At 41.3% G+C, this 26,774-nt stretch overlaps 1 protein-coding gene across 2 annotated transcripts; it reads right to left on the bottom strand.

The window, feature by feature from the left end:
- Positions 1 to 4,882: 4,882 nt before the first annotated feature.
- ACER2 (alkaline ceramidase 2) lies at positions 4,883 to 26,226 on the bottom strand. Of its 2 annotated transcripts, XM_054054521.1 has the most exons (6): positions 26,011 to 26,226; positions 20,573 to 20,687; positions 19,541 to 19,682; positions 16,715 to 16,849; positions 8,592 to 8,729; positions 4,883 to 7,954 (listed from the first exon to the last, which is right to left on the bottom strand). In XM_054054521.1, the coding sequence occupies exons 2-6, from the start codon at positions 20,646 to 20,648 to the stop codon at positions 7,768 to 7,770; spliced, it is 678 nt and encodes a 225-aa protein (XP_053910496.1). In that variant the 5' UTR covers positions 20,649 to 20,687; positions 26,011 to 26,226; the 3' UTR covers positions 4,883 to 7,767. The 2 variants fall into 2 exon arrangements, with proteins under 2 accessions (XP_053910496.1, XP_053910495.1); XM_054054520.1 differs by lacking the exon at positions 26,011 to 26,226 and having other exon boundaries at positions 20,573 to 21,909.
- Between the last annotated feature and the right edge of the window lie 548 nt (positions 26,227 to 26,774).

Here is a 26,774-nt window from a genome sequence, read left to right as displayed (position 1 = left end):
CAAGTGCACTCTCAGCAAGTTTGCAGACAGCACTGAGCTGAGCGGTACAGTTGCCACACCGGAAGGATGGGATATCGTCCAGAGGGATCTGGACAAGCTGGAGAACTGGGCCTTTGTGAACCTCATGAGGTTCAACAAGGCCAAGTGCAAGGTCCTACACCTGGGTTGGGACAATCCCTGATTTCAATACAGGATGGGGGATGATGTGATTGAGAGCGAGCCTGCAGAGAAGGACTTGTGGTGCTGACATTAGCTGGCAATTTGCGCTCACAGCCCAGAAGGCCAACTGTATCCTGGACTCCAGTTCTCCAGAAAACGGAGAGAGCCTGATGTGAGCTGTCCTGCAGCACCTAAGCTGGCATTCAGCTGCAAATCTCTGTCAGTGATTTCAAGGCTGTTTCCACAGTCTAGGATTATTTTCTATGTACTTTTTTCATACTACTAAGATGCCATCACCCACCTGTTCAAGTTAAATGATAAGAAAATTGACAGTTCTTACTGCATTTCTGTCCCTTCCTTTTCTGGATCCAGCTGAGGTATTAAATGGGCTGAAATCTCCAGGGTTGCAAATGCTTCATAAGGCAGTTTAGATCCAACAAACAACTCCAGTAATGAAGCATACAGGGTCTTTTCTGTATTCTGTAAAATATTTTCAATATTTTGATCTACCATAAATTCTAGTCAGGTGGCAGGTGAAACTCTGTGACACATTTGCCATTGCCTTGCCTGTGCTATAGTTTTGATTGCTGCAGTAATCAGTGAGATATACAGACAATTTATTGTTTTACAAATGCCATATCTAAGCTTCCCAAAGGGAAGTAGTGGTAATAACAGATAACTTTCTCTAGGGGTAAATAAGCAATAAATAAGCTGTGATTAATTAAAATGGTAAGAATTATTTGCTTACCACTAAGGGTCAGCTTTATTAGAAAAAAGCCATAGAGCCTTGCAGCAAAACTTTATCCTTGCATCTAATTACTGACCAGGATAAAACATACATTTTTAAGATATCTTCATTATTCCTCACAATGGTAGATAATTTTCAGCTACAAAACAGCTCTTGTTACAGACTGAGGATAGACAGATACCCAGTTTAGTCCTCATTTTTCCCCCAGTATAAAAATAATTAATCAAAATATTTGTCACTTGTAAAAAGTAACAAAATCTTACATTTTACAACTGAACTGCGGTGTTCACAGCTACAAGGTGTATTCAAAGGCAGGCATTCATCATGGCTCAGTGGAAGACCAGCCTTTCGTATTTATGTCAGTAATGCCCAGCATTAAGATAACACACTCCTTAGGCAAAAGCAGATCCCTCTTGCAAAAGATGTAACACCTTTCACTTCAGGCAAAGCAGAGCACTCCCTGTGGATAGGTCTTTATATTATGAATTACAGTAAAATCTCTTATGCTTTGTATACTCGGGTCCAAGGTATGTTAGTGTACATAAGCATTTTTACGCTTCTGAGCACTGTGGCTACAAATCACCACCAGTATTAACAATTCAGAAGATATCATGTAGCTCTCTTGTATATATATTAGTTTTCAGCACCACAATCACTGGCAGTGGTTGCACAGAGAAAGAATTAAAGATTGAATAACCGTTAGTGCAAGTGCTAGCTGGAAGCAAAGCACAGCAATTTTATTCACTGCAGAGAGCAAAAGAGAAAGTAAAAGAGGAAAAATGCCAAGAAATGTGTAATTGGACAACCCCACATCAGGGTTACAAGAAAAAATACTGAGCAGCAAGGCCAAAGGGCAAGGCTGTTTGGCCACGTGGTCTCTGACTGCAAAAAGCCACAAGTGCTCTCACCAGCATGAGTTACAATACTGTGGGGGGTTTTGTTTCTTATGGTTTTTGTTCTTGCAGCACTTCTCTGTTCCTGTAGATGAGCTGAAACTGGTATTGGTATCACATATCACAGCTCTTTTCTGGCGCATTAGGCTTACCCTTTTCCTCAATTGAAGTACATAGTGTCATCCATCACAGTTTGGAAAGTGACACAACACAAACACAGAGCATGAAGTAAGAAGTGAGCGTTTATTAGACAGATAGCAGATATTGCCTCTTCTTTGCTGCATGTCTCACATTGTTCTTTATGAGGCATTGCTCTGTATCACTAACTCTCTCTCACTCTCTTGTGCCTTTGGAGAAAACATGTGCCACTTACTCAGTCTCCTCCTCATAATCTCAGCTGAGCAAATGCTTCCCGGTGCCAGGTTTGCTATTTGTCTTTAAACCTTTCATAAATGTACCTCATTTTGACAAGGGCACAACCCTACATGCAGTCTCTGGGAACTGACATCATGCTGCAGGTCAGAAACCAGGAGACTGGAGCCAGGGGGGACTTTTTTTTTCTCCTGAATGGATAAATCACTTCTAAACTTCTTGATGATCTGCCTCAGTTCTGTGCACGGATTGTGGTATCTGCTTCCATAGAAATAACAAAGACTCTTGACTTCTGGCTCAAAGGCGTAGCTCTTATTTCAAAACAGGGAATGGAATCATTGCACGTGTGTGAGCTAACACCAGAATGCCTCACTTTCGTACAGTTTAAAATGGTGTAGCATTTTGACACAAACTTCTTCACCATCTTGTGGAAAGCCTCACAATAACATATCGGGAGCCTGCCTGCCTGCCTTGCCTTCATAACTGGTCCTCAGATTTCTAATGCGCAGAACAACATCACTGAACTTGATGGGGATTTCCCTAATCAACTGCAAGCAGTGAGCCAGAACCTCATTTGAGAGGAGCATATAAGCAAGACCCTGCAGATATGGAATATGGTTACAACGGCATTTCAGGGGATTCACACAAGACACTGATGAATATACTAGAGCATTGGTGGTATGCTTTTAAACACGTCAGAACTCTGCCTCTTTACATGCCACCAGAGGCAGTAATTACACTGACTTTCAAAGGTGCAGCTGTACTTTAAAAACAGTCACAAAATCAATTCAGCTCCTCATGAGACTGCAGATTCATGAATACCAGGAAAACCACAAGTTAGTGAAACTGCAGACTGAGAAAGAACTTGGGACACATTGTATTGGCACTGCAAGTTACAGGGCAGAAGATATCTAAAAATATTCAGCTAAACACAAGCCAGCACTGTGCTCAGGTAGCCAAGAAAGCCAACAGCATCCTGGCCTGTGTCAGGAATGTTGTGGCCAGCAGGAGTAGGGAAGTGATTGCGCCCCTATACTCAGCATTGGTGAGGCCACACCTCAGATACTATGTTTGGTTTTGGGCCCCTCGGTACAGGAAGGACACTGAGGTGCTGGCTGGAGTGTGTCCAGAAAAGGGCAACGAAGCTGGTGAAGGAACAGGAGCATGAGCCTTATGAGGAGTGGCTGAGGGAACCGGGCTGTTTAGTCTGGAGAAGGCTGAGGGGAGACCTTATCACCCTCTACAACTACCTGAAATGTACTTCTCCGACATAACTAGTAATAGGATGAGATTAAATAGCCTCAAGTTGTGCAAGAGGAGGTTTAGATTGGGTATTAGGAAAAGATTCTTTACTGAACAAGTGGTGAAGCATCGGAACAGGCTGCCCATGGAAGTGGTGGAGTCACCACCCCTGGAGGCATTAAAAAAAACGTGTAGGTGTGGTACTGTGGGACATGATCTTCTAGTCATGGTGGTGTTGGTCTGACGATTGGTCTTGATCTTAAAAGTCTCTTCCATGATTCCATGAAAAAGGCATTCAGAGAAGGAATTCCTCCACCTCTGAACACAAGCCTGTGGAACTCTTTCCACGTGTAACTGCTCCAGATGCTGTAGCTGGTACGAGCCTGAATCAAAGTCCATTCACAACTTGAGCGTTCCTTTGCTTTCCTTCCTAAGCCCTCTGTTATTTGAACAAGACGGTTCTTGAGACAGCTTGTCTCAGAGGCCTGGCTTCTCCACCTGACTGTCTATCTTAGACAGCTTGCAGGTAATTATCTTCAAGGCTCTTTCCTCCATCAGGTTTGGTGAAAATAAGACAGAAGCTCTGAAGTTATCAGAGAAATGCAGTGGTAGGATAACATTCCCTTTGTTTCCATAGGAAACCATGTCTATAATCTCCAGATAGAGCGGACTGTGAGTGACAGGACACATGAGCCAATCCACTAGCTGTTTTTAACATCATGTCAACTACAGATAGTAACTCCAAGTGAGCAACATTCTTGAATTATAGCAATGCTTTCACACAACAGTTATTTCAAGTTCGATCACACCATCTTATGCAGATCTGTACATGCCTCAAAGGGGATATTTTAGGTGGAGTGGGAACAACTATGGAAAAAGGGAAGTAGGAGGGGAGGGGCAGGTGCAAGGCTACTATTATACAGCCATTATCTCCCTCCCTAAGTTGGGAGCACAGTCTTGGCTAATGAATGCTGAAGATTCACATTTGATTCTCCAGACATACTCACTCTGACAGTTTTCTGCATGTGTAAATACAGGCCACTTAGTTTTGGCCATTTCTTTTGCTCTACTTGCAAAAAATCAGTTTGCCAAGCAAAGTAATCTATCTCATTAAGTAATGGTCTTCTATCTACTGTAGTCTCCCTCCTCCTCTAAGAGTCAGAACTGTTGTTACTTGTGTGAGGGAGAAGTTACCCTTACTATACTTCAAGAATTTATACTGACAGCTGTATTCTTACCCAAAAACATAACATATGAAAAGGCAAATAGCATTTATTCCAAATGCAATTTAATGTTGCAAAATATTACACACTTTCCACAAACATTCTGTTACATTCTTCAATGGAGATGGAAAAACAAAAAAAAGAACACACCACGCCTTACACACTGTTTATTGAGATTTTAGTGACTGTGAATTGGGCAAGTGTTTGCTATCATTGAGAGCAAAACATACTTTCTTAAATAACATAGTTTAACATTGAACAAATTATGGATATTATATGCCAATATATGCAATCTTCATTATGTAATTGAACCTAAGGACTAGGAAACCCCTCACTTGCTGCTGGCAAGGTAAGATAGCATTCTGGGTCTTCAATGCATATGTATTAAAGACCTGAGGGTGCATATTCATCACTTTATAATCCAATCTAATACAGCTATTTGTGCGCATGTTGATTCATCTGTATGGAATTTGCACTGTGGGCAGTTCACAAACCTCTTTGTATGCCAGTCACCCACTACTTTGGGTACTAATGTTATCATTAACTGGAGCCTTAGTCCTAAGTGCAGTCTGTAAAGCTGTCAACCCGGTGAAAACTGCATTTTTTTTCTTTTTTGAAAAAAAATGTAGCTTTTGTCAGAACATATACGTTAATACTAATTTAATGTAAAGTGCAGTGGTTACCCCTAAAAGTGGTGGGCTGCTGCTACAGTGGAGTACTCCAACCCAGTTCTATATTGGAGCTTTGACTATCAGATAGTGATCTTTGTTCACAGAATCTCCCATGAAGAGTATGAAAGCTAGAGGTTAATTAATAAAAATGCAAGAGATTGTTCTTGGCCTGTACCTGCCACCTCTACAGTATTTGAATGCACTGCTGACATTTTTTTAAACTATAAAATTAATTCTTTGGGAGCAGTCAGAGGACAGCAGTTGACAGCAGCTTGATTGGAGCCCTCTGAGCTAGAGAGTTTGCTTTCAAACAAATATTAAGTAGGAGAGCTCCAGTTATTTTGAATAGCATATTACATTGCAGTTATTAATTTCCCAAGCTACTGAAAATAACTTACTTAACATAATAAAATAATTTAGCAAACAATATAAAAAAACCTCTTAATCAAAGTTGTGCCATGTCAGGCATCACCAACCTTAGCTGAGCTGTTTCCCACCAGCAAGCCTATCTTGATAAGGATCTAATCATGACTTTTTAATACCTTAGATGTGTTTGAAACTAAGTATTTCATAACCGGGGAGAGACGAAGGAAAAGGAAAAAGCAGCTGTGCTTCAAAGCATTACTGCACAAATTTTTTACAAACAAGTTCCATACAAAAACTATATGACTGTGTATCTAAAAATATATTTCTCTCAGCAAAACCTACTAGCAAGTGGTACCAATCTTTATTGTTCCACTGAACAGATTTTGCCGCCTTGTCAGTCTGACCATAGGTTACTTACCCACTTTGAAGTTCTCGAGAAGACAATCATATCTCCCAATAACAACTTCCCTTTAAGTGTAACAGCATACACCTTAGCTCTTGTTTTCTAAGCATACGTTTTCATACAAAAGTTATCTGAAAGGCTTTAAAATGCATGATAGTTAATTCATCCCAAAGTTCTTGCTAAAAGCCACTTTCCTAAATAAGATACTGTATAGATTACATTTTTCACATTGATAAAAACCAAGAACAATGTAAGACTTCTTATCAAGCAGAGAGGAAATTTCCTGGTCTATTACAAAGAAAAAGGAAATATCATTTGTATTAATAAAGGTGTACATCCTAATCCTTAACCCACTTACAACTGATATTAGGTGGAATCTAAGCAGACCCTATTTTCTCCAATATTGCATCCATTAGCAGCTACAATCACTAATATTTGAAAAACATGCCTGCATTTTGCATCATTTTTTAAACAGACTTTGCATAAATTGCTTGCAAGAACCATAGCCATTCCTGAACCTCAACCCTAAAAGTACAACCTTAGAATTAACTGCATCCAGATATATCTGATCTTTATAAAATATGTTGAAAGCAAACAGAAAATTTCTATCTACTATCCTTTGTAAGTATCGTAGACTCAGTGTCACATTTCATTGCTCACTGAAATCTAAGTCTTCAGACAGGTTTTTAAGTGGTTGTCTACTTTTTTCTAAGTATAACTTGCAGAGCACTGAAATACTGTTTATGTCACTTTGCAATGCATTGGTTAGAAGTAATGTCTCAACTTCAACATATAGCTAGGCATCTATGCGTTTTTATAGTTTAATCAAACTGTCAATCCATGCTGACCTGAGCTCCTACAGAAGTTAATGCTTGCACTTCTGTGTGAGCTCAAAGGCCAAATTCAAGACAAAATATGTCTGCAGAGGTAGAGAGGGATTCCTGTAACTTTTCTGTAAGAGAGAAATATGCAGCATACAAATGTCCACAAGTCAGCAGAAATACAGAAAAAAAAATCAACCCCCTGAAGTTGTATTTAGTTTTAGGGACTGAATCTTCTGTCAGCTGTTCCTGCATTTACACTGCCTAACTGCACTGATGCAGTTATACCGCTACAAACACTTGGCACTGGTTGTCTGTTGTACCAGGGGAAGTAACCACATACTCTGTGATTAATGAGAAGCACTGCCAGCCACCATGAAACACACTACGCTGAGAGAAGACTATGCACTGAGCACACCCTTGTGGCCATGTGCAACTACATCAAAATGAGTTGAGAAGGACACAGGATGGCATGTAGGCATCTTGGACAGGATTGTTTTGCAAAAAAAAGCCTTATGCCAAAAGTTACAAAATAAGTGAATCAAACACCAGAGGTGACCTACTGCAGAAATATCATTCCTTGACCCTGGTATCTGGAAAGGGCTTTTATCAAGAGAAATGCTATATTAAAAACAGTGCAAAACAGTCAACCAGAGAAGCTAGTGGTTACTTTAGTGTCCAAGAGCCTCCACCTTCCTGCTTTCTCCCTCTTTTCCAGATAAGGAAAGAACACACTTGCCTCTTCTTCCTATGACACCTGTAGTGCTGCATATCTTAGAAAGATCATAAAATATAACCCTATTCATTCATCATTATTTAAATACTGTCTGTGCTGTAATGTAAATCAAAACTCCATCCCACGGTCAACTTCATGCAATCTTCACAGGTGACTTCTTGTGTGCGTAGAGGAGGATGACGTAGGGAACCCCAATGAATGCCCATCTTTCACTGGGCCAGAACTTTATGACAGGACCCTGCTCAGGGATCTCAGAGGCAGCATCGAAGTAAGCAAAGCAGACACAGCCCAGGTATGCCGCAAGGCAAATCAAAATGTGCCTGAGAATAGACACCCACCCACCCCACAAAAAGAGAAAAAAATTAGTAACATGACTCCAGTAAAGCAATCAAATACATGACTATGCTTTAAAATCAGTCCGTCCTTCACTTTCTTCCTGAGTCTCCAATAGGGTTGCTGTGTGCCCTTTGCATGCAGGCAAAGAATACAGAGAAAAGTACAAAACTGTAGCTTATCCTTGGACTAAACTGGCTGCAGCTTCTTGGCCTCTCTGCATCTGACAGGTTTGTATAGTAATACTGAGATATGGCTCCTTGAGTCAGACAGCACAATTTGCTGGGTAGTAAAAGAGAAAAGGCATCAAATCTCTTCACTGCTCCCCCACTTCACCCTCTGTTGTTACCAGTGGAAGTTCAAGCTTCCATGATCACAGCTTCAGTTGAACAGTGCTGTGGGATATTTAGTAACCAGTAGGGTAATTAATTCAGTTACAGTTAATAAACTTACTGTCTAAGGAACCTTATCAAGCTAAAGACTCTCCTAAATCTGCCACCTTGGACAGTGTGAGACTTGCTCTGGGCTTACCAGGAGTTCTCGTGGACACCGGGCAGCATAGAAGGGTAAAGTGGCAGGGACGTACGATATTTCAATAAAACTGTGTCACTTGTACACACTTACCACACACAGTGCAAATAGGGGAAGTTAAACGAGGACCATATCTCACAAAACGCTTTGTCACTGATCCAGCAGAAAAGTGCTAGCATCCACCAAAGACCTAAAAAGAGACCGAGTTTGTACACACGCAGGTTTTCACACCTAAGGAGAAAAACACAAGAAAAGATGTTATAAAAAAAACAAAACTCGCTTTACAATGGCAGCTTGATGCTTTTTAGCTGTTTACATTTTAGGATAGGATTCATAGTGTCAAGCATGCATCTTTAAAATGGCTCCAACATAAATATCCTTAACAAAGGAACTTTACTTACAGTTAATACGGGTCTGGTGCAAAGCAGCAGAGAAGTGACAAAACAAACCTTCTGATCAGTAGCTGTGGTTTGGGTGTTGTCTTAAATACCAATGTGCAAATTGTGGGCATTCCCATATCTAGGGAGGGGTATCTAGGACAACTAGTGACTAGTTACACATGCTGTCTGGTAACTACCACGAGGCAGCAAGTGCTCGGATTTGTTTGTATTTATCACTATATAAAGTGTGGTATAAAAAGAACTGGTGGAGGTTTTCTTAATTGGTCAGTTGATTTCCACTCCCTTCAACAAATCAGTATTGTGCAGTGTAACACTTCCAGAGAACTAAGGTAAGAGCATCTACCCACAGGGCCCAAAGCAGCATGCTTTAGTAGATGGCACAGGCATCCACATCTCAGCCAGAATTCCTCATGTTGACTAAGCTAGAGTTCTCTCCTGCCACAATCCTGACTTGTTCATAGAGGTACACCAAAGAGAAAGAGAGCACAAAATTTTTGCTGTAGTTAGATGCGGTGTGATCTGCAGTTGACCATCACTGAATATAACAGCAGATGCCAGGATACGTGCATAGTATTCCCAGTGTTGCAGGTCACTCCAAAGCTGACAATTTTATTTCCATATATGATGCTTTGCTCTTTACCCACATCTCGGAACTATCCTAATAACTATGAAGATTTGCTTAAAAGAATAAAATCAGGAAAAAGGAGGCATTAATATAATCTTCAGGTCCCAAAAAGCTATTAAGTCAACATTTGCTGTTTACTTACACTTGCTGTTTTGGGGTTAGGCCTCTTGGTGCCAGTAAATGGAGCTCTGCTGTTACTGACACCGATAAAGTAAAGCTAGACTGAGATGTGACAGCCTGTGTGGACAAGGGAAGGCACGGCTCAGCTCTCCTGCCTTCTGCAATAACGAAGCTATGGTTTGCAATTTTGCCTCTTGACTTTTTTTTGTTCTTGTTGTCATTAAATCTTTGTGAATTTCCCAGGGATCCAAGAACCATTCAGTGCTCTTCAACAATTCTTGTTGCAACGAACTGCTCTTCTCAGATTACTGATGAGACCTCCCAAAGCACTTCCAAGCCTACTAGTGAGATGACAGAATAATTTGTTTAAAGTGACTTGTTTGAGCTACATCTCAACAGTAAACCAATCAGTCACATCTCTAGCCAGTATAACAAGAAATACTCAGCCTTCATCAGGGTTACACGCCCCTATCTTCTTTCACGTCCTAGAAAAAAAAAGCATCCCACAATCCCTTCCTCTGTCCCAAGGTCCTCAAGAGGAGTTCCTCTAATCCACACTCATTTTCCGTGTCTTACACCTCTGCCAAGAAGTTATTTGGAATGTTTCTATGCCTCTTCCTCTCCAGCAGAAGAATCAGATCACCAGCCAACCTTTCTCTCTGCTCCAACCCAGTCACTCCAAAAGACTTGACACTGAATCATCAGTTGTCTTCCACACAATTCTTGGCCTTATTCAGTGTATCTGGAATTTGAGCAATGCCTGGCAAATAGGTCCTTTAAAGGGACATCTTGTAACAGTCAGAAGCAATTAAAACGTGTATTCATGGGGGAGGGAGCTAGCGTAGGCAAATGTCTTTATTGTGTGCACTGCAGTAGTATTTATGTTCTCTGATCTTTATTGTATGACTGTCCTTGACAACTGACTAATACAGTATAACAGACCAAAAAGCTCTTTGTTCCTTCTGTCTTCCACACAAAATACTTGTCAGCCTGAAACTTGTTATTCTCATTTTACACTTTTACAGATTTCTAATTATTATAACATTTACCACTAAATGTCTCCATTGGCCACACACAGCCTACAAGCCACAGGCTACCTGCATTCGCTGTCAGAGAAGTAGTAAAGCCAGCTCTGCTCCCAAGCTAGAAATGTCACTACACCACCCTTCTTCAAATGTGAGATGATCTCAATCTACTTGCTTGGAGGAGGACAACCAGAGAGATTGACTGGAGTGATGGAAAAGCAGAACCGCCACTGGTACTGGAACTTTGCTACGACAGCCTAGCTAAGCATTCAGAAAAATTAAAAACACACAGAGAATGCACTGTTCAGGAAAACTTTTCTGAAAGTATGGCAGGAGCAGCAGTATACCTGGCTCTGGTGTACTACAAGCTAAAGAATTACTGCTTTTTCCACTGTAGGATAACTTTTTCACTCTTGAAACGCTACTTCAGTCAACATTTTAACAGGCATTTGGGACTAAGAAGCTCCTAGGGCTGAGCAGAAGGCACTTTTGTAGCTACTGGATTAATGACAGAAAAGCTATGAACTGCCTAATCTTGTTGACAGAGGATTTTCTCCAGTGTCCTTTGCACAAGTTGGTTTAAAGATCTGGCATTTCTTTTTTAAGCCATCTATAAATATCGACACATTCAGAATCATCTCATCTACCTTTATTATTCAAAAAGTGCTTCAACTGTGGGCTAAACTGTAATCTCCTCCACAGGAAAGCTATCACAATAGCGGTCTTCATTACAAAAGCACCTATATGAGTGCCACAAAAAATACTACTCCACATAGCATATAAAGCAAAATGGCTTTTTCTTAAGCCTGGATCATCTAATCCTTTTGGCAACCCCCCAAGACACGGTTAGAAAAGACAGGGCTTGCCCAGGATGGCTTCAGCACTGTCTGTGCTGCATACTGTAAAAAAAAAATGCTTGTTTCTTTGAAACAGTGTCTTTATCTTTAAAAATGCTAGAAGGAGCACAAAGTAAAGAAAGGCTATGGAGAGCTTTTAGTTCCCTATCAAGTTCCAGAGCACAGCTTCATGAACTCTTCCTTACACTCTTACAAAACACCCCAGTAAGAAATACAACCAAGATTTGGCACAGCTTCATCAGTAAAACTCTACTGGTAAATCCTCTTTACTTTGGAGGATTCATGCTTCTACCAAATGGCTAGGCAGCATGGACTCCTTCATAAAAGAAGAAAGAAAATCATTATTGGTCAAAAAACACCACTGTCTTAAGCATACTGGGTTTAATTCTCTCTCATTAATGCTACAGCAGATTTAGTCTTCAGCGAGACACAAAACTCATCTCAAGTGCAAGATGCTAAATTGCGTACTTAAACAAATATATGCATGGATCAATTCCGTACATTTGATAGGTAAAACTAATCTGCTGCTCTGGGTATTTGTGCATTCTGACAGAGGAAAGGGGGTGTGCATTGAGAACACTAAGGCTTTCCTGGACTTGTCTGAACGACATAAACAAACATATACAACTGCACCCCATTTAAGGCAGGAGGCTTGGCCTCAAACATCCAGCTCCTTTATTCGGTGTGCATGCCTGTTAATATCTGACTAGTTTGAATAGCAAAAGGGAAGAAGAGTTAATAGGCATGGTTCGAAGAGTTCAAGGCTGCAAAGGAAAACTGTAAGCTTACTTTAAGACACTTTCCCAACGCAAGATCAGGCACAGAAATTGTTTAGATTGTAATGACAGATTTGCTCAGTACCACTATCAGGTACTGCAAATTATTTTTATAAACTTAAGACTAGATGCTGCCAGGTGTACTGCAAAAGACTACTCTAAGGCAGAAAGAGGCAAGTACAATGAGGAGTGCACAGCCTGCTGATCTGTGCAATAATACTAGGTTTTCTGCCATCACCCATCATAGAGTCTTCAGTTCCTGCAGAGACTGTGCCTTGGATGGGCTGAGGAGACGCTTGATGAGGAGACAGGGAACTGCAAACCTCCCTGCCAGCCACTCCTTTTACCACAGTGAGGAGACATAAATGAAAAAAAAACAAACCAGTGCAACATGCAAGAGGTTCCCTGTAGATAGCTCCTTTGATAGTACTATTTGGAAGTGAGTGGGGAAATGCTCACAGGCACGTAAAACGCTAGGCTTTGAGATTTCTGATGCTGTTATTGTGACATGGCAGTTCTTACACTCCACATGGGCATGGGAACATCAATTCATCAGGATATGCTAACAGGCACAGCACAATATATAACTGCATAGGCACAAATAACCCTGGATAGACAGGTTTTTGAACAAGCCTCACATACCGCTATAGCTGCAGGGTGACAAGTGCCTGACTCAGGGCAACGTACAGGGTCTTTTGCAAAAATAAGACAAGGTTCTCAGGAGCCCTATGTGACATTTATAGATAGATTGCAAGGGGTGAGTAGATAACTCTGAAGCTGCTGAAGCTTTGCTATTTTGTTTAGCTTTTGAAAATGCTGTCACTGCCAAACAGCGCTATTACCATTGAAAGGAAAGGCAACCGACATAGGAGAATATATTAAAGTATGTCAAAACATTGGAACCAAAACTTGCAGTGTCACTTCTTGTTGCTGCATTATTTCAATTGCAAATTAATCAGAACACTGTTAAACGTTGTAAATGTAGAAAACAAGGACACATAAGCAGGGAATGTCCTGAAAAGCAGCAGATACCTAAAAATAAAAAACCTATACAGCTTTGCCCCCGACGACAGAAAGGATATCATTGGAGTAATCAATGCAAATCTAAATTTGACAAAACTGGGCCACCTCTCTCAGGAAATGGGAAGAGGGGCGTGCAATCTGGTGCCCCTTAAACCAACAGGGTGCGGAATGCTCCTGTACAATATACCCATACCCCACCTTTCAATGCCACAAGAGGCAGTGCCAGACTGGACCTGGCAACTGTCTCAGAAGTAATTCTTTTAGAAACAAATTTCGAACTGTAGGAACTAATACATGTGGGCCTTTACCAACGGCTGAAGCACCTCCCATATGAGGACAGGCTGAGAGAGTTGGGGTTGTTCAGCCTGGAGAAAGGAAGGCTCTGAGAAGACCTTATAGTGCCCTTCTGGTACCTGAAGAGGGCTACAAGAAAGCTGGGGAAGAGATTGCTTATAAAGGCATGTAGTGATTGGACTAGGGGGAATGGCTTTAAATTGGAGAGGGGCTAATTTACACTAGACATAAGGAGGAATTTCTTCACAATGACGGTGGTGAGGCACTGGTACAGGTTGCCCAGGGAAGTTGTGGATGCCCCATCCCTGGAAGTGTTCAAGGCCAGGTTGGATGGGGCCTTGGTAACATATCCCTCCCCCTCTTGAAGGTGCTGAAGAGAGCTGCTGCCTTGCTGAATCATGGGGTGGAGAGGGGCCACACGGAGGTCTGGTGGGTACTCCACATCAGCGTCCATATCAAAGCCCACCTGTGCAGCAAGGATGAGTAGGGGAGAATGAGCCATTATGACTCTGCCACTCGTTTGCCTGTCAGAATGACTAAACTGGCACCTGGTCATCCCCTCCCTTACCAGATTTCAGAACAAAGACTCAGAGGTTATCCTCAAAAGTATTAATAAGATTTGTGAATAGAAATCTACGTATGTTGCACTTGGGTGATTTAGACTATGAGTTTTTTGTGATGGAAACATCCTGATCTACGACCCTGGATTTTCTGGATTCCTACACATTGGTGGGGATTGCACTGATAGGAAGCAATCCACTGTATCCCTTGCCATCGGACAGCCACTGACAAAAGTAAAGGAGATGGGACCACTGGTACCCCAGATGTTATCACTCCAGAATGGACTATAAAAGAATGAGAGGACCAAGGCTTAATCAGAGCTCCCCCTCAGATGGTCTGAGATCCCCCACTGACATCAACAATCTATGAATACCGGATCATTTGCAGAAGCTTCACTCGCAGCAAATTCTTCAGGGAAACATCTGAAGACTTTATCACTGAACTCCATACCAGTCATATAGTCCCTCACAAATCCTTACAGGATGCTAATATTGGTCTATACCTAAGCTGATATTCCTGACTCAGAATTGTAACATTATAGGTAATAAACTAAATGTTTAAATACAGTTCTGGATCCTACTCTGTCTCCCTCAGGGTGTGACACTTGGGCAGCCTGGTCTAGTGGGACGTGTCCCTGCCCATGGAAGAGGGGTTGGAATTAGATGACCTTTAAGGTCCCTATCAACTCAAACCATTCAATGAATCTGTTCTATGATTCTATGTAGGACTGATAATAATGCCAATAACGATTTTGTGCAAGCTCCTGCAGAATCTGTAACACTCCCATCCTCAGCCCTGTTGCAAGATCTAATCTCATACTAGCATGGTGTCCAATGTTGGTATCAACAGACTTGTTACGGTGCCCAGAAGTAAAGCTCCCCAACACCCCCCTAGATGGAGGGTGTCTCCCGGAGGAGACAGCAAGGAGGCAGGGCATGCTAACATCCCTTAACCAACGTAGAGACACATGCACACGTCTAGTATTATGGGTCTGAGAGAATGGATTTGTGCGCCAACTTTGCTGAGTTGCAGAGGGGGCCCACAGCCAGAAGAAAAGAGGCAGCTTGACTGGAACATCACAGTATTAGCTGCTGCACAGACAGTGTGTGAAGAATACTTCAAGGTTTGGAAACAGGTAAAGGTGTAACTGGCCAAGAGTTCCTTTATCCCATGTCCCCCCACCCTTTGGAGACACCCCAAATCTAGGGTTTAGCTTAGATGGGACACTAGAAATATATCTCTGAAGTCTTTCAGCTCAAATGTCCACCAAGCAGGCAAACCATGAAAAAACCATGAAAACTTATGAAACACTAACTATTCAGTTAAGTTTCTCACAAGTTCATGCCTGGAAAATTGATATGTAGAGAGTTCATGTAAATTATTCAGTACCACAACCAGATCTCCATTTGCCCTGCCACTAGTTCCCTCTGCTTTCATCAAAATGAGATACCTCCACCGAGATTCTTCAGCTACTGACCATCTTGCCTACAACTAACTTGTGTGGTGTTTCCTGAGTTTCTTTGACCACAAAAACGAATGCTGCTCAGCAGGATGTCTAAGGAGAAAAGACTCAGGAACACCTTCCAAAGCATTTCTAGAATGGAGAAGTGACATGTATGGAGAAGCAGTGGTAGAACAGGGGTAAGGCATCAAACAGAACAATCTCTGTTCTAACAGGTGCAGTCACGATGCAGACATTTTGTACTACTCTTGCTTCTTCTGATGGATATTTACATATGCAATACCTAAGAGCCAATAGAAGATGTAAAATCCTTCTCAGACACTGGAAAAGATGGGGAAAGGACAAGTTCGTACGTACGCTGGTACCCATCTGGTCCTTTTCACAGCAGACAAAGATTAAAAAAAAAAAAAAAAAAAAAAAAGGCTCTGGACAGCTGCTGGTATCCATGGTAGGACTCATTAAAATGTTCAGGTAAGTGTCAGGTTTTTCTCTATTTGCACTCCGGTTTTATAGTTTCTAAGGCCCCGATAGAGCCATCCATTACAACGTAGTGATTAATCTTTATCTTTGTCAGTATGACTCTTATTATATTATCCACATCAGATGACAAAGTGGCTGAAGACTCACAGTACAACTTCGAGGGCTGAAACATCTTCCATGCAACTTGGACCTTGCTCCACACTTCCTCTATGACCACGCAATCACCTCACCCTTATGCAGACCATGCAGCAGAAATTATGTTAATAGAGCAAAACCCTTGCCGTGATTCCACAGTAAACAAATACATTTGAGTTAGATTAGGTTGTGTCAAAAGATATGTCACAAGAAGACAGATAATATCTGACCGAGTATAATGACCTGGCAAAAAAAAAAAAAAAAAAAATCCTTGCTAAAAATGTCTGAACTGGCAAAGTGAGTTTATGTTAAATCTGTACCTGCTCATGGGAGAAGCATTTCTGATCTGCTACCACCGGCACTGAACTCAAATCTAGTGTATAGATGTAGTGTATAGGCCACACAGTGCTCTAACAATCTCAGAAGGCAATGCTGCAGTCAGAAGAAATTCACTCACCTCTTCAACTCAGCAATGAGCAAAGCTGTGCAGGAAAAACCCAGAGTCATCAGTGAGATGTTGTTGATGGCGGGCTTAATGAAAGCAAGGCAGATAGTAACTCCAGACAAGACACCAACAGCTTTAAATTGGCTCCTGAATAGAATTTTTTGTGGCAGAAAAACTTTTAATTTCTAAACACAGAAATCTTAACACTGTTTTAATAATGTAACAAAATTTAGTTTCTCCAGCTGTGTTCAGGAGGTGCAATGACAATGTGCATGACATGTATGTGCATTTTGCACGCAGCTGTATGTATACAGAGTTAAACATATACATAAATCTTTGCTGTACTCTGGTCTTCTGAAGCAGCTGTGTGTATATGTAAACATTTATGCACACACATACTAAACAATGGTTTCAAAACCCAAAGGCCACACTTTGACCTTCCTACTCCCTCAGTAGCAAGTCTGTCTCGGCACACAGCACTGTACATGGTAGAAGCAGTGTTGTGTCAGCATTCTTCATGCTTTTAACATGGATTTTTAGGATATTTTGTTACCCAAATACCCAAATTTCCAGTCATGTTACAGTCTGGTTTATTTTCCTTCATCTCTTCTAAGCATTAATGATAATGAAAACTACAAGGTAAGTAACAACATTTCTTTTAACCAAATTCAACAGTCAGTGAGGGATTCCCTCACTTCATGAAGAATACAGTTTGGTGTATTCTCAGCATAAATGAAATCACAAGTGGGCCTTTACAGGGACAGCCTGACATCTTTTAAATTAAATACATGATAACTGTTGTTTGAACTTCAAGTCTGGCCTTTAAATCACACATTTCCAGTCTGTGGCAGGACTATAGCATACAGAGGATCATCACATTGCCCTTCAACTACTGGTCCTTAGCTTTATAAAACTAGATGCAGTCCAAGGACGGCTGTTCTGTCCTTAATTCTAAGTCTGAAGTAGGGTCTCAGTATACTTGTGCTGCATCACTCCCTGGCCACCAGTATCATCACTTGCATCTACCTCATTCCACTTGCCTTTTGCTATAAAGTTTTTCTTTCTGCTGGATTGCAACAAGTTACCTAAATAGGAAGTTCTGATCTGACATGAATGCCTTAATGACTAAAGATACCACAAATTGCTCATGGTAGAAAATAAACAATTTGCAGCACTGAAAATTCAGAGTGTGATGAGGATGAAGAAAGTGAAGACCACAGTGGTGACCACAGAATAGATAGAATATTAGAGGATTAGCTAGGCAAAGAAAAGAAAAAACAAGCCAAAAATATAAACCAAACCTGTTCTGAGTTAGTTTTTGTTGCCTAGAATGCCTTATTTCTGTGCACTTCAGAAATGCATCAAGACCTTAATATATAACTGGCTTGACAGGTTCTCAAGAGCATTCTGAGAAATTTAGGATAGGGAGCATCCTTCACCTCATCTTACTACCTTTATGAATCAGTTACAACCTGAGAGATTATTATTTATAGTTTTAATACCGAGTTAAATAGAAACAAGATTTCACCAAGAAAGTGTTACTATTCCTTTCAATACAGTTCAACCTCTTGGCCTATACTATGAACCTACCCAACACACTATCAGAAGGCAGTGATAAATGACATATAACAATCTCCTTCAACTTCTGAAGAATAATTTATGTGCAGTCACAGAAATTCTTCAAGATTCTGAACTCTTCCTCACTTGAACTAAATGTAAAGAAGTCATGCCATCACCCAAAACACTCCAGTAAAACCTGTTTGCTTGTTAAGCTGATGTCCTGTAACAGCGCTGTGTTGCAATACGCAGAATTACTGAATTCACACCAACATGACAAAGCCATTAGACTGCATAGACTGTACATGGTAACTCAAGAAACATGTTTCTCAGAGTAAGCTATCCTGAGGAATGGTCAATGTAGACACCATTCTCCCCACTACCATCTCACTCATCAACCTCAAATCATCCATCTCAAGGGAAAAAAAAACACAAAAAACTCCCAGATAATAACAATATAAGAAGGCAAGAAGCAGAAGTCTTAACAATTTTCAGAGGGAACAATATCGGTGCCGGCATTCAAGCCTGCCCATTACCTCAACTTCTCTACTGCATAAAATAACACGTACAAGATTATAGCAAAATCTTTTAGGGGGGGCAAACCACAGATTCTTTAAACTGGCTACAGCATGCTTTTTCTAATCCTCCATTAAAAATAAAAAAATACTCTTTTACAACAACAGGCTCTATAACAAAAACTTCACCTTTAATACTTAAACACCATCTTAGCATGAGCTGTCACTGTAGTGATCACTTGGTTCTCCCTGGAAGAAGCTGCCAGTGCTGAGGGCCAGCCGTGGCACTAAAACTGACAGTTATGGAAAGACACTTAAATACTTAAACACCATCCTTAACCACTGCCTTAAATATCTGGATGAAAATTCAGCTGACTTCCCTAAGTCCACTTATACATACACTTAAGAATATAGAACAGGAAGAGGGAAGAGGTTTTCTCTTACTTTACCTCAGCTGTGACTTACATAAAGTACTCATGTAAAGGTCTCCCTAGAAGCAACAAGACCCATCGAGAGCCAAGTCACCTCATCCCAAGATCTGAAGTTACAGGGCATAAACACCACCATCAGCAACTGCAGACTCAGGAATTCAGAACAAAATGGTCTGAGATACAAGCAACAGGAAGAGAATGGAGTGAGAAAAGATAGAGGCAACGGCGTTAAGGTTGGATGATAACTCAGTGACATTACGTGCAGATTCAGGTGTCAGCATTAAGAAGTTTCAAGAAACATGAAAATGTATATGTATGATCGTACAATTGATTACCTGTCATTTCGAAAAACTCTGGGCAGGTATCTCCTAGGGAACCACATGGCAAGAGCACACATCAGGACCCAGAGAATAGCCAGCTCATCCAGCATCTGTCCCAGGAAACTGAGAGTGGCATGAAAGTAAACAGATCCAATTCCTGAAAGAATCAACCAAAAGGCAGTAAGTATAGCTGCAGTATGGTACATACTGAAACACACTGCTTATGTTCAGAACTTCATAGCAAACATTGGATACCATTTGGTCTAGAAAAACGTTAAAAAAAAGGAAAATCAGAAAACAAATGACAGCTTCCTTAAGAAGGCAATCCAAATTATCAGCACCTCAAAAATTATGAAGCAAATACACTACCAAAGCAATAGCTAAATTGCCAGCTCCTACTAGAAGAGTAGATCTACGTAAAAAAAAAAAATCAGGTCGTAAATTTAAATGCAAAACTAATTAAGAAATAGAATCCAAATGCTCCTTCTGAATTTTCTCAATAGGACAAGAACGAGTAAGATAAAGATTAAAAGCAGCATCTGACGACTACTTTGCAGCATAGGTTTACAGGTGGAAAGAATCACACAGGGCTCTGATAATATCTTTAAAGTTCCCAGTGCCTCCAGGAATAAAAAACCTTAAGCATTTCACATCTAGAAGACAGCAGAGTCTTTGGGCCTCCTCACGACAGTGCAAAACTTGTCATCCTCTTCAGTTGTGCAGCGCACTTTCAGCTCTCATTTAAGCAACAACAGAGGAAGGAGATAGCACTGCTGTAGAGTAAGTCCAGGTATAAACAAAAGAAATTATGCAGAGGAAGGACAGGAAAGGAACAGGCCTAGGGTCAAAGTTCCCACCAACCTCAAACTGTAAAATGCATTTTCCTTTCAGAAACTGAAAGGCTGCTTCAGCTTCAAGCAAATACAAGCAAACTCCACTGTAGACATCAGGCTTGGTTTGTTTTGCAACAATCAATAGCAAGCAGGAAAAACCGATTTACTCTCTCAGTTCACAAAGAAGCAGGCAAAAACAGACTAAACAACTTACCAACCACAACCAGCAGAGTCCATATTAAATATATGCCACTGTTGAAGCAGGTTGCATACTGACGGAACAAGTACATACATATGGGTGGTAAAATAAAAAACAAAACGTTGCTTATCTAGGAGGAAAAGAAAAAAGCAGTAACAAAAGGACAGAAAATAAACAAACTGTAAATATTCATAGGATGTCTCAGACACATATAGGAAGCGTCACCTAGTGAAGACCCAGCTCAACAAATTATGCCCCTCAGCTTCTGCCACAGCTGAGCTGTTTTTGCAAAGCATTAACTTATTTTGTTTAACATCATTAAACTAAAGCTATGATAAACCGCATAAAAACTTTAAGCAGCAGAAAATGTGACTAGTCACATCTTTGAAATACCTTTCAATTCTAATCCCAGAGGAATTTTATTGAGAGCTTACAAATACTCCAGACTTGCAATTCAGGAACGCAAGCAGCTGAGAATCAGGACATCCTAGCGAGTGACCTGTCCTCTCAATGGCTGTCAAGACTAGCATGCAAACAGCACTGTAAGTATTGGCACTAGACAGGGCTAGTCAAGCTTTGTGGAAGTCAAATCATTGAGCAATAGCTGGAAGGTCTGAAACACAAAACTAAGCTAAAAGAGCTAAACCCCTTTCTCTGCAAGGTAAAGAAAGACTGAAGCTGTAAATCCTCTTACGCTTCATTTCTTCTCTTAGCTCTCCACTACAGAAACAACTGAATGTGATTGAAAACTAGTTATGGGAAAATGAAAAGGCTGGTAATTCAGACTATTGCTAGGTTGGGTTTTTTTCATTTAATAAGTCAGAGGTGAACAAAGACATATTTCCTCTTGTTTACTAACAATCCAATGTAAGATTCTCTAGTTAAAAGCTGAAAACGCTTTACTGGCAATTAGCAGGAGCTGTCATTGTAGTGATCACTTGGTTCTCCCTGGAAGGAGCTGCCAGTGCTGAGGGCCAGCCGTGGCACTAAAACTGACAGTTATGGAAAGACACTACTGCTGCTTCACAATGGGGCAGGCAACAGGATGAGTTCCCCAGTCTCAGCTTCCTCTTGTTTTCCTGTCCAGCCCAAGCACAAGACAAAAACATCCCTAGCAACAGTGGGATAAGAGCACTCCCTTGGGGCAGATTCTCTCTTTGCAGAGACTTAACCTTTTCGTGACACTAATGAAAATCTAGTGGAGAAAGGATTCACGACCAGTATATGAAGACAGAATTTGTTTGTTCAGCTACTGTTCGTTGTCCACCACTCAACAAGGCCTGAGAACAGAGCTTATGATGATTAAAATGAACACACCTCACTTAACATTTGCAGGGCTCATCAAAACATACTCCTAGGCTGGCATTGAAAATTACAATAATCACAGAAGCAGTTTCTCAGCACCATCCCTCATGCTAAAGGTACATCCCCACAGACAAGCTGAACTTCTTTCCAAAGTCCTGGCTTTTACATTGCATCAAAATATTTAGAAAGAGCTATCACCCACACAGTTAATAGCTTCAAATACTATGAACATCTCCAACAGCACTGTGGTAACAGCACACAGCACAAGCAAAGACTTGCTAACAAAGAGAGATCCTTGCAGTCATGCCACAACACTGACCAGTCACACCAGACAACAGTGTCACAGCAACCTCCCACTGGACTGTCCTTTCTAAACTGATGCAAGGGTTCAATCCTTTCCATGAGTTTTGCCATGTAGGATATCAGTCTCATAAAAAAAAATGAAAAACCTGTAGGGGCACCAACTGATGAGCAATGCTGTAGACCAAGCACCTCTTCAGTAGGAATAAAAGGACTCTTCTTATGGAAATCTTTCACCTCACCAAGGTGGCAAATACTGACTTGGACATTCACACATAAAGATGATGGAAGCTTGACAATAGGGGTACCTGGCAATGTCAGGATATCGCACAACCCTGGGGATACAAGGCAAAGACCAAAGAGTTTATTAATAAAGTAATATCCTATTTTAGCAGATTTTAAGAGACAGATCAATTTGCTTGATCCATGTAAAATAACCTACACATACAAACAAACAGGCCCACTCCAGCATCTTCCATTCATAAAAAAAACCAACCAGCTCCCTGCTGCACAGACCGTTACCAATACTGGGAATACAGCCATGGACCAGGATCCCAGTGTGCAAGATGCTAATACAAGCACAGACCAGGAAGGCTCCTTTCACCCCAAAACAGGCAAGAAGCATACACAGTCACTGGCAGCAGGGATGAGAGAATATGAACAAGTCCTTTGGGGACCTGGGAATGCTCTACACACTTTGGGCTTTCAGTGACAGTTAAGCCAAAGAACGGTGTCAACGGGGAAAAATAGATGATTATAAACAAAGTGGTGTGGAAGAAAACCTTTACATTTCTACAGCTAGAACTGAACAATGAAGAAAATCAGACTAGGTAGTCACAGTCAATTAAAATTTGGCCAGAAAGTCATTATTTTGCCTAAGAACAAGATGACAAAGGAAACACACCTACTCACTATACTAGTAGCAACACAGAGTTATACCAGTGATTAGACAACAGGGATAAGGTCCTGCCTGCAAATGCATAAAAACTGTTGCAACCTGGAGCTTGGCCATGACTTGTACCCTTTGCAACCACTAGAGTTTCGTAATATCTTAAAAGTTGAAATAATTTCAGTAATGAAATGCTTTTCTATTGAGTTATTGAAAAAAATGTTATACTCATGTATCTTTTTCATGCAACAGCTTAGTTCTGTTTCTTATACTCCACAAACAGTATTTTCAACAAGTATTTTCAAAGCAGGACTCTGGAACATTTTTTGAGACATGGTGCTTAAGTTCTCTTATTTTCAAGTACAATGTCAACTAGATCAACACTAGAACTGAATTGCTGGTTTTCAGCCTCTCAAATCAACCTGGCCCCCTATAAAGATCACATCCTTAAGATACACTGCAACTACTGACACTACCCTTTCCAAATAAGTGAGTGCAGCTATGCATTTGGCTCTTGTTTCAGAAAGTATGTTGCATGTGCAATTTTTTATATAATACACAATTGGCCTGCACAGTTTGATAATGTACAATTCAACTGCTGATACAGTTAAGACAAAAATTAATAACAGGAGTACAGCGAATTTCCTTTGGGATCTGCAAAGGGCAACGACTAAGAGGTACAGTTCTGGAAAAAGGTAAGCAGCCTATCAATAACAGTCCATCCTCTGGCTTTACACAGTTCTGGACCCTTAGTTTTAATTTCCAGCTACTTAACTGTGTGAAAGGAACAGGACATGGACCACAGGGAGTGCCGGCGGTTTGCTCAGATTCTGACCACATAACTTCATCCACACCTGGCCACAGTCATGACACAGGATGTTTCCTGCAGTCCTACCAAAGCTCAAGTACTTTTTACCATCTGGTGGGTTTCCCAGACAGGAGCTGCAGCATTCAACCAGCATCACAACACTTATTGCACTACCACTTTTTGAGGAGAAAGCAAAAATGGACTAAACAGCTGTTGGTGGGTTCAGACGCTTTGCATTGCTATATCCTGATCCATGAGCATGCCACTCACATATGCTAAAGGACTTCCGCAGCAAAAAAGATGATGTAAAGAGAGTATGAGCATTCTCTCACACTCTTTAAGTGTATTTGCTAGCTTTTAAAAACTTTCTTTTAAATTTGTAAGCCACTAAGGAACAGAGGAAGAGGAATAAAAATACTGACAATTCCCTCTTTAAATGGAAATTTGTTAAGAAACACTTATTATATGCACAACTGAACTCAATATACTGAACTGCGAAGTACTGACTTTGTAGCAATAGGAAAAAAACTTACCATTTTCAGATGTTCAAAACACAAACAACAGCTTTTTTGTAAACACCTCTGCACAGGATAAATTCTTTTGATCACATGGAGGCATGTGGTTCTGGAGTAGGGTTACACTGCATCAGGACACATTACTACATTTATTTCAGGAAAAAATATTCAAAACCAAAGGAAAAGCTAGTTTTCCTATGAATATCCTTTCAATTAGATTACAAAGTGCTTCATGGCTTCTTTACTGAAACAGTGTAAGACCTGAACACAAAATCACATTAATCTAGTTCATGTGTGTTTTAAAAAATTAGTCTGATCCATTTGTGCAAGACCTCTGCACAGATATTCCTCTGCTGATTTAATCCTGTTGAGCACTTTGGTTTGCTTTTTAACCAAAACAAGTTAAAATTATGATGAAGACAAACTCCCACCAGAATAAATAGAGGACTTTTTTAAAAGAAACTATTCTTCGGATAAGCTGTTCCAGCTTTGTGCTTACATGAATGTTGCGTGAGACCTCAACCACAACTCTGACCTCAGCCATGACACTTCAAAATGCGGATTAGCAAGGTTTTAATCTACGGTTTAAAGACCCAGATGCCAGATTCAGGTCTGCTGAAGAGTCCTTTCTGAAACTTCAAGACAGTTTGAGTCAGAGTCAGAACTGAACCATCTTAAAAGAGATAAGATGCAGACTCCACTTAAGGTGCCTGCTAGAGTAGGGCCAAAATTTCCCAGCTGTACTGTGAGCATCTGGCTTTTTGGAGACACAGTCGCAGAAGCTCAATCTACTGCAACCTATTTAATTTTCTGTGACTGTCTTAATTTTCAGAAGCTGCTAACAAAGAAGTCAAACCCCTACAATGATTTGATGCTGCTGAAGAGAAGCTAAGCATGACTACCTTCCACACAGCCACTTCTTTCTCCCCTTTTGGTGTGCGGATAACTGATTTGCACACAGTTGCTGCAATACAGTAGGTTTCAGGACAAACGTTTTGCTTTGCTTCTCTGTTAACCTGTCTGGAACCTGTTATTCACGCAGACATACCAGCAGCTCCAAGCACTTTGCAAGCTTCCTTACTACTGCTTATAAGCTCAGTCCAGTCAGAAGAATATCCATCCCCCAGCATGACTGGCTCCAAAACACACTTGCTGTCTTCAAGCAACTTGTTTATCCTGGCCTTTTCCTCCCTTTGTTTTTGTCACAGTGACATCAGACACAAAGAAAACAGTTTCCCAGACACACCCTCAAAGTTCTCCAACGACACAGACCAGCCACCACCCAGACGCTACAAGTGAAAACAACAGGTTAGTAAAGTACACCGGGTGGCATGGAATTACTCGCTCTATAGGTGCAGCATCCTCCATGATACAGCCCAGTGTATCATGAAGCCAGGCACCTTCTTCCACCGGACATTAGCAGTCAAAGAAACACTGCTTGAAAGGGAAAGATAGCTCAGACAAGGATGGAATTGGGGAGGAAAAAAAAAATAAAAGGCCATTTTAAAGTACAAAGAGGCAAAGCAGAAGCCCCGGCACCTCATTCATGCACACACCACCCACTGCAGAACAGAAAATAGACATGGTATTTCCAGCGTTCATTCCTGGCCGTGTTTTTCATGGAAAGGCAAACTACCAGAAAGCCTGATGCATTATCTCACTGTGGCGGATCTGTCTGTTGCTGCGATTCTTTACATAAAGAGGATGCAAGGAGCACTGCTACCCTTCCAGGGCGCCCGGTACGGGGCAGTCAGGCTCTGTTGCTGGGGCTATGTTATCACAACTTCTCTCCAGCTCCCCAGAGGTACTGGCGTGGCATGACAGGACTCGGGCATGAATCACATCTTACTGCAAAGAAGCAACAAATTGTTGCTTCTTCCACCTCCTCTCTGTAGATACCTTCTTAAGCGGATGTCTCTTCTCCCAAAACTACATTGGTGACTTCATCCTGCAACCTCGAGGCAAATCGTTCTCAAAAGCTTTGCCTCCTTGGAGCCAAACCTACCAGGAGGAAACCCAGCTTTGCCTCCAAACACTAAGGTGTTTATTCCCGCGTTCCATTACCGCCTCGCACGCCTTGGAGCGGGTGACACCTGTGCAGCCCCTTGCCAGGAGGGGGGACCGACCGCCTCCCGACGCCGGGAGAAGCAGCTGCTCCAGCAGTTCGATAGAAACGAGCGGGAGCTCCCCGGGCAGCGGGGAGAGCTCCCCCGCGAGAGGCAAAGGGTTAACGCAGTCCGCGTTCCGCCTCGGGGGTTCCTCCCCGCAGAGGCGAGAAGCAGCTGCTGTTACAAGAAGTGGAGTTGTTTGATCTAAGCTAAAGTAGACTGAAGAGCATGGAAAAGGTCCTCCTAGAAGCTATGCTGAAGCACAGGGAAGACAGGGAGGTGATTAGTGGCA

The sequence above is a fragment of the Cuculus canorus genome, chromosome Z, assembly GCF_017976375.1.
Source record: "Cuculus canorus isolate bCucCan1 chromosome Z, bCucCan1.pri, whole genome shotgun sequence".
Taxonomy (NCBI): domain Eukaryota; kingdom Metazoa; phylum Chordata; class Aves; order Cuculiformes; family Cuculidae; genus Cuculus; species Cuculus canorus.
The sequence above is the reverse complement of the archived record's forward strand: the minus strand, read 5'-3'. Positions and strand labels throughout refer to the sequence as shown.

Bases quoted from the DNA above. Each gene is read 5' to 3' on its own strand.
- ACER2 (XM_054054521.1), bottom strand. From the start codon at position 20,648: ATGTACTTGTTCCGTCAGTATGCAACCTGCTTCAACAGTGGCATATAT. The intron at 16,850-19,540 runs GTAATCAATTGT...AATTCTATTCAG, and splicing joins AGAGTTTTTCGAAATGACAG to GAGCCAATTTAAAGCTGTTG. The intron at 7,955-8,591 runs GTAAGTGTGTAC...GTCTATTCTCAG, and splicing joins CCCTATTTGCACTGTGTGTG to GCACATTTTGATTTGCCTTG.